The sequence below is a fragment of the Myotis brandtii genome, unplaced genomic scaffold (assembly GCF_000412655.1).
Source record: "Myotis brandtii unplaced genomic scaffold, ASM41265v1 scaffold174, whole genome shotgun sequence".
Taxonomy (NCBI): Eukaryota; Metazoa; Chordata; class Mammalia; order Chiroptera; family Vespertilionidae; genus Myotis; species Myotis brandtii.
In genome coordinates, this window is record NW_005356437.1 from 1,441,818 (window position 1) to 1,450,798 (window position 8,981).

At 38.2% G+C, this 8,981-nt stretch overlaps 1 protein-coding gene across 7 annotated transcripts in view; it reads left to right on the top strand.

Moving 5' to 3' along the window:
* Window positions 1-8,981, top strand: part of CAB39L (calcium binding protein 39-like) — a 181,906-nt gene that overhangs the window by 127,556 nt on the left and 45,369 nt on the right. For all 7 annotated transcript variants that reach the window (XM_014537204.1, XM_014537203.1, XM_014537205.1 and 4 more), the window contains one exon: window positions 2,786-2,904. In XM_014537204.1, the coding sequence (XP_014392690.1) occupies window positions 2,786-2,904 (119 nt within the window). The remainder of the gene's footprint in view (window positions 1-2,785; window positions 2,905-8,981) is intronic.

The following is an 8,981-nucleotide window of genomic DNA, read 5'->3' on the forward strand; positions in this document are numbered from 1 at the left end:
GAGGTTGGCTGTGGGAGCACAATGACCACCAGGGGGCAGCTCCTCCGTTGAGTGTCTGCCCCCTGGTGGTCAGTGCACGTCACAGAGATCTGTCAATTGGTCGACAGGTCATAACGGTCTCTTAGGCTTATATATATAGATTAATTTTCAGACAGAGTGTAAAGGAAGAAGGAGTGGAGGGGAGAGAGAGAATCATTGATGTGAGAGGGACACACCTATTGGTTGCCCCCTGCATATGCACTGACTGGGGCCTGGGATCAAATCTTTAAGATCAGATACAAGACAAGGATGCCCATTCTTCATTCTTGCCACTTGTATTCATCTGAAAGTCCTAGCCAGAGCAGTTAGTAAATAAAGAAGAAAGAAGTCTCTATTTGCAGATGACATGATATTATATACAGAAAACCCTAAAGACTGCACCAAAAGATTGCTAGAACTTATAAACAAATTTAGGAAAGTTGGAGGTATAAAATCAATATATAGAAATCTGTTGCACTAACAAAAAATTATCAGACAAAAATCACATACAGTCCCATTTTTAATAACACCAAGAAGAAATATTTAGGAGTAAATTAACTATGGAAGTGAAAGATCTATACACTGAAAACTATCAAACATTAATGAAAAATTGAAGAAAACACAAGTGGAAAATATTTTGTGTTCATGGATTGGAAGAATTAACAATGTTAAAAGATCAATACTACTCAGAGTTCTACAGATTCAATGCAATTCTTATCAAAATTTTTCACAGAAATAGAAACAAAATCCTAAAATTCATATGGAACCACAAACGATTCCAAATAGCCAATGCAATCTTGAAAAAAAAAAAAAGCTGGACACATCACACTTCCTGATTTCTAACTATATTACAAAGCTATAGTAGTGCAGTACAGGTAAAAATAGATACATAGATCACTACAACAGAATATAAACCCAGAAATAAACCCATGCATATATGATCAATTAATTTTCAACAAAGGAGCCAAAAATATACAGTGGGTAAGAATAGTGGTGTAGGGGAAACTGGATATCGATATCTACATGCTAAAGAATTAAAATGGACTCCTATTTTGCACTGTACACAAAAATCAACTCAGATTGGATTAAGACTTGTATATATGACCTGAAACCATAAAAGTCCTAGAAGAAAACAGGAGATAAGCTCCTACGCTTGAGAATACCTATAGCTCAAGGGAATCTAAGGGGGAGGGTGCCTTCTTTTCCAGTGTTGATATTGCTGGGTTCAACTCCCATCCTGATTCTACCCTGCCCCTTAGTCATCATAGAAATGCAAATCAAAACCACAATGAGATGCAACCTCACACCTATAAGGATTCTATTATCATAAAGAAAAGATGTAACAAATGCTGAGAGGATGTGGAGAAATGGGAATTCTTGTATACTATTAACTTTATTAAAAATTGGCTTAGCCTGGCTGGCGTGGCTCAGTGGTTGAGCCAGGACCTATGAACCAGAAGCTCACAGTTTGATTCCAGGTCGGGGCACATGCCTGGGTTGCAGGCTCAATCCCCAGTGTGGGGTGAGAAGAAGGCAGCTGATCAATGATTCTCTCTCATCATTGATGTTTCTATATTTCTCTTCCTTATCCCTTCCTCTCTGAAATCAATAAAAAAATATTTTAAAAATATTGGCTCAAATGGATCACAGATGTAAATGTAAAACATAAAACTATAACACTTTTTTAAAAATCAAGGAAAAACTTCAGGATATAGAGTTAGGCAAAGAATTATTGAACTTGACACTAAAAGTATAATCTATAAAACAAAAATTGATAAATTGGATTCTATCAAAATTCAGAACTTTTCCTCTGCAAAAGATCCTGTTAATAGGATAAAAAGTCAAGCTACAGATTGGGAAAAAAATACTTTAAACCACATATGTGACAAAAAACTAGAATCTAGAATATGTTAAAAACCCTCAAAACTTACTAGTGTAAAAAAAACAAACAATCCAATTAGAAATGGGCAAAAGACATAAAGAGACATTTCACCAAAAAGGAATATGTACAGATAGCTATACATACTGTTCCCAGCCATTACAGAAATGCAAGTGGAGACCAACATGAGAAATTACTACATACTTATCACAACATCTAAAATAAAAATTAATGACAACGCGAAATGCTGGTAAGGATGCATAAAAACTACATTGCTGATGGAAATTAAAATGGTATAACCAATCTGGAAAACAATTTTGTCAATTTCTTAAAAAACTAAACATGCAACTGCCATAGAAGCAATTACACTCCTGGTATTTATTACAGAGAAATGAAACCTAGTTATGAATGTTCACAGCAACTTTGTTTTTGTTTTGCCATTGATTTGTAAAGAGAGTGGAAGGGAGGGAGGGGGAGAGAGAGAGAGAGAGAGAGAAACATCGATGTGAGAGAGACACATCCATGGGTTGCCTCCTGCATATGCCCCGAAGAATTTGGTTATGTCTATAGACTACTATTTTATAACTACTATTTTATATTCCCCATGTGCCACTTCATTTACTGCTGTGAGAAATCGACTTCTAATTGTCCAAATTTTCCACAGTGCAAACCCTGTGGAAAGGAGCTACATCTACTAGTATTTTGTATGCTCTATGTTGAATGTTTGAGAGCACAACTGACTAAAGAGTAAATTAATGGTTTCACATTATGAAGGACAGTGCTATTTGTATGTGTATGTATATAAACAGCCTTTGAGATATAATTCACATGTCATATAGTTGACCCATTTCAAGTATACGATACAGTGATTGGTTGTTTCTTTAACAGGGCAAAAAGGATGTGACCCAGATATTTAACAACATCCTGAGAAGACAGATAGGCACTCGATGTCCTACTGTGGAGTACATTAGTGCTCATCCTCATATCCTGTTTATGCTCCTCAAAGGGTAAGTACATGGTTTCCTTCAAAGTAGGTTTGAGTTTAGAATAGTTGTTAAAAGTAGAACTTATATGCATAGCCCATGGACAGATAATAGTGCGGGGAAGGCCTGGGGAGGAGGGGGTAGGGGGAGACAGTCAATGGGGGAAAAGGGGGACATCTGTAATACTTTCATCAATAAAGGTAAAATTTTTTAAAAGTATATAGCATTAGCCTCATTTTGAGATATGATGGGTTCTCTTTTGTAATAACAGTAAAGGTATTTGCCATGCTTAAGGTCAGCCTTCCAAATCAGCATCACCATAATTACTTAGACCACAACAAAATCCTTTCTTTACATCTTTATATTCCTTTTTTCAATATTAAATTTATTGGGTGATATTGGTTAATAAAATTATATAAGTTTCAAGTGTACTATTCTATATTACATCATCTGTATGTTACATTCTGTGTTTACCACCCAAAGTCAAAACTCTTCCTGTCACCATATTTTGACCCCCATACCTTTACTACCTCCCTCCTCCCCACCTTTCCCCTCTGGTAACCACCATACTATTGTCTGTCTATGAGTTTTTGTATACTTGTCTTATTTGTTCATTTGTTGTTTTCAGTTTTCTATCCTACATGAGTGAAATCATATGATTCTTGACTTTTTCCATCTGACATATTTTGCTTATATAGATCCATCTATATAGTTGCAAATGGCAGTATTCCATCTTTTCTTATGGCTGAATAATATTCCATAGTATATATACCATATCTTCTTTATCTACTCCTCTATCGAAGAATACTTCAGTTGTTTCCATGTCTTGGTCTCTGTGAATAATGCTGCAATGAACATGGAGGCACATATATCTTTACGAATAAATGTTTTCAAATTTTCAGGTAGATACCCAGGAGAGGGATTGCTGGGTCACATGGTAACTCTAGTCTTAATTTTTTGAAGAACCTATTAAACATAGTACATACTGGATGTCCTAGCCAGAGCAATCAGGCAACAGAAAGAAATAAAAGACATCCCAAAAAAAAAAAAAGACATCCAAATTAGGATTGAAGAAGTAAAATGATCACTTTTGGTGGAAGACAGGATTCTTTATATAGAAAACCCTCAAGACTCCATTAAAAAAAACTATTAGAAACAATAAACAAATATAGTAAATTTGCAGGATACAAAATCAATGTACAAAAATCCATTCCATTTCTCTATATAACAATGAAATTTTAGAAAAAGAAGTGAAAAAAATTCCTTTTGCAATTGCAACAAAAATAATAAAATACCTAGGAATAAAATTAACAAAAGATATGAAGGACCTATAACTGAAAACTATATTATTAAGAGAAATTGAATAAGACAAAGAAATGGAAAGATATTCTGTGTTCATAGATTGGATGAATCAACATAGTTAAAGTGGCCATATTATCCAAGGCAACATACGGATTTAATGCAACCCCCATCAAACTCCCAATGGAATTTTCTCTCTTTTTTTTTTAAATAGAGTTATGATGATGATATATGGAGCTTTAAAGTACCCCAGTCAAAAAAAAACGGGGGAAGGGCATTAGGGAGATAGATGAAAGAAACACAGAAAAATATTGACAGTTGTTAAGGCTGGGTGATGGGTACATTGGTGGGTTTTTTTTGTACTTTCTACTTTTTTATACTAGTATGGTTAAAAATTATTTTAATAAAAACTTTTATAAATAAGATTATTGGGAGGAATTTATGATTTTAATATTAGACTTCTGGCACATCTTTCACTGGTCATGATTCTTTATGGATCACTGAGAGAAGTTTAATAACCTCATCCTCAGGTTCTCTCACTACCCTGGAATGTCACTTATCTGGGCAAGGAGAAAAGTCCATTTAGAGAAAAGTCTTTACTCATAGTCTTTTCATAAAATTTGGGCTCCAAATCCTTTATACCATATTTTGTATCCCATATCCAGATTAGTCTCTTTGGTGGACAAGTATTAATTTCTTTCTGACTTGTATTCTTTAGGTTCAATATGGTATGTTACTATCATATATCTAAAGACAATTCAGTAAAAAATGCTGTTCTTTAACAAATTGTTAATTCTCTAGGATTTCAAGCTAAACTAGAAAGAAAATGGTGACAAGTAAAGTTGATTCTGATACAACTATTCCATTTAGGGCTTCTTGTTATCTGCCCTGTCTTCAGGGTCTCCTGTAATTCCCTCTTCCTTCACACTTAAACAGTCCTCAAATCTCATTAAAGATATTAATGGTAAAACAAACAAACAAAAAAACCCCCACAAAACATGAAATTTAGAAACAGATCTGGGTTGAAAACTTGCTTCTGTCGCTTACTAGCTGAATAACCTTGAGAAATATAGACTTATTTTCTCTAAGTTTCAATTTCATCATCTATAAAATGGTAAGAATAATACCTGGTTCTAAGTATTATTAAAAGGATTAAATGAAATAACATAAGTAGAGATACTGAATGCAATACCTGGAACATAACAAGTAAACAATAAATGGTATCTACAAAACAGGAAGTGAAAAAATGGATTTAAAGTTTGGGTTAAAACATAAAAGAAGAAAAACATAAAAGGAGAATCATTATAATAGAGAATAAAAACCAGAGGAGTCAGCACCAAATTGTTCATAATGGTTTCTTTGGGAGATATGCACTCCCTTTCTATATTATGCATTTCTAAAAATGTTTGAATTTTTAAATAATAAATATGTTATTACTTTGAATTGGAAAAAATTGAAATATTTAAAATATATATACTCTCTTCATTCTCAAAATTACCACTAAAGTTCTGACCCTAATTATCTCTTCTTGGACTCTTCCAAGCTGGAATCTCAGTTCCCCTACTCTCCAAGCCATTTTCCTCATTGCCACTCAACTGATCATGTCTAGTTCCTGGGTAGTCTCCAAAGTCTAATATTTGTCACGGTTCCTGCCCTCAGGAACCTTATCTATAAGTAGAATAAATGAGATAAATATTTGTTCTTTACCAATCCTAAGGTTATTGTTATTGTGATTTTAAACTTAAGATAGGCTTAACTTATGGACCACCTCTTTATATAATAGGCAATAAGCTATATCCTGGAGGGTAGTCAGATTAGAATGATATATGTGTATTATAGATCCCTTAAACCAGGAGTGGGAAACCTTTTTTCTGCCAAGGGCCATTTGAATATTTATAACATCATTAGTAGGCCATACAAAATTATCAACTTAAAAAAAAATTAGCAACTATATTTGGTCAAACATTTAATTAACTCATCCCTAATGCCGTGGCAGGGCCAGACCAAATGATTTCACAGGCTTTATACGGCCTGTAGGATGGATGTTTCCCACCCCTGCTCTGAGCCAACAGTCTTTATATTTTCTTAAGTCCTCTATGAATAAATGACAATGCTTTTCTCCTTCACATTTCAGAAAATATACACCTCTTTATAGCATGTTTAGTATTTCCCCACCTGTAACTCTTTCATGTGTGCCAGTAAGTTGATTTTCAAATTATTCTAAGAGAAGTTTCTAACACTATAAATAGGCATTTTTTATATTCTGAAAATAATCATGCCTACCTGAATATATTAGCATTTAATGTTAATATCAGTTATTCAAAGAATACTCAAATGATATTTTAAAAGATTATTCAGAATAAAACAGGACAAAAGTGAGTAAATATCACCCTGGTTTAATGAGTTCTGTCAATATCCTTGTTTGCCATTTCCTCTACTGTATCTATAAATTTGATAGTGTAAACTAAACTAGCCTATTTCCTAAACTGTGGAAAATAAAATTTATTCTTGAATCTGAATTTCATGTAAATATTTTCTTATAAATAATAGTTCATTATTCTTTATTGTTGCGCAAGACATTATATCTTGCGTTTGGTAAATAATATCTTGAAGCTTTGTATGAAGGTAGTTTGGTTTTTCAGATATTTGATTTTCCTTATCTATTCAGTTTTCATATCAGTTCAGTTCTCATCTATTCAGTTTGCATCCACCTAGTGGTCTTTTTTGCTTTTAAAAATATTTTTATCAGAATCTTTCTAACTTGCAGAATTCATGGTAAATTTGAAAAAATATCATTTTTTCCTATTATCAACATTATAGGAAAGCACTTTTTAAAGAATTGAGATATTAAAAGTTATTTTTCCAATGGGCTTTGTACTAGAACCATAAAAACTAGTATTGTATTCAACTGAAATGTTAAGTGATACAAGATTTTTTTTAACCCTCTACTCACTTCCCAGTATTTTACAACTATATCTTTCTTTGTTCTATTCTTCCAGTATTTACCACACAATTGTCAACTGTATCATTTCAATATTGGGCATGTCTTACGAACTAAATATTGTTCATTTTCTTAAAACCTTATTATACACTGTAGTATAACTCAAACCTAGATTTATTTCATTGTTAAATTTGACACTTGAAAAATTGTTATTAAATTAGAAATGGAACAGGTCTAGTATGCTATTCCTAAATTGTTCCCTACAATAGACATTGTGTTTTTCTGGTGTAGTTTTTGCTGTGAGCTGTAATTCTACTTCATGATTATAGTGAATCAGTCAATCCAAAACTATTAATTACTGGTTATCTATTATATGCAAACTAGGGGCCCGGTGCACAAAATTCGTGCACTGTCGGGGGGGGTGGTCCCTCAGCCCAGCCTGCCCCCTCTCACATACTGGGAGCCCTCATGGGATGTCCTACTGACGGCTTAGGCCTGCTGCTCCCTGCTTCCCTTGGGGAGCGGGCCTAAGCCGCAGTCTGGCCTCCCTTTGTGGGAGGCGACCAGGCTAATCAGGGGAAGGCACCAGCCCCATCACCCTACTGCTGCAGCCACTGCCAGTCACCGCAGCCACCAAGGTGTTTTCATCAACATGGACTCCAGTCCCTTCACCATGAAAAAATGATAACTTTCTTTAGGCATTTTCAAGATGTGTCTTTCATAGGATATGACATTTCTTTATTATTTTTTTTTATCCTCACCTGAGGATATGTTTCCATTGATTTTTAGAGAATGTGGAAGAGAAAGGGAAAGACAGAGAGAAACATCAAAGTGAGAGGAACACTTTGATTGGTTGCCACCTGCATGAGCACTGACCTGGGCCCCAGCCAGGGAAGAGCCTGCAACCTAGGTACATGCCCTTGGTCAGAATTGAACCCAGGCCTAAGGCCTTAGGCCTGGCATTAGGCCTGGACAGGGGACCCCCAGCCCCATGCAATCGCCGGCTCTGTCCCTGCCCAGGCCTCAGGCCTCTGGCTGGGGTGTTAGGCCTGGGCAGAGGACCCCCAGTCCGCTCTGATAGCAGGCTCTGCCCCTGCCCAGGCCAGAGGAGCGTTAGGCCTGGGCAGGGGACCCCCAGTCCGCTCCGATCGACTGCCCAGGCCTCAGGCCTCTGGCTGGGGTGTTAGGCCTGGGCAGGGGACCCCCAGCCCACTCCGATCGCAGGCTCCGCCCCTGCCCAGGCCAGAGGGCGTTAGGCCTGGGAAGGGGACCCCCAGGCTGCTCCGATCGCCTGCCCAGGCCTCAGGCCTCTGGCTGGGGTGTTAGGCCTGGGCAGGGGACCCCCAGCCCACTCCGATCGCAGGCTCCGCCCCTGCCCAGGCCAGAGGGCGTTAGGCCTGGGAAGGGGACCCCCAGGCCGCTCCGATCGCCTGCCCAGGCCTAAGGCCTCTGGCCCGGGTCTTAGGCCTGGGCAGGGGACCCCCAGCCTGCTTTGATCACAGGCTCCGCCCCTTCCCAGGCCTCAGGCCTCTGGCCAGGGCCTTAGGCCTGGGCAAGGGACCCCCAGCCCTGGGCAATCGCTGCCTCCGCCCCTGCCCAGGCCTCAGGCCTCTGGCCAGGGCGTTAGGCCTGGACAGGAGACCCCCAGCCCATTCTGATAGCCTACCCAGGCCTCAGGCCTCTGGCTGAGGTGTTAGGCCTGGGCAGGGGACCCCCAGCCCGCTCTGATCGCAGGCTCCTCCCCTGCCCAGGCCAGAGGGACGTTAGGTCTGGGCAGGGGACCCCCAGTCCGCTCCGATCACCTGCCCAGGCCTAAGACCTCTGGCTGGGGCCTTAGGCCTGGGCAGGGGACCTGCAGCCC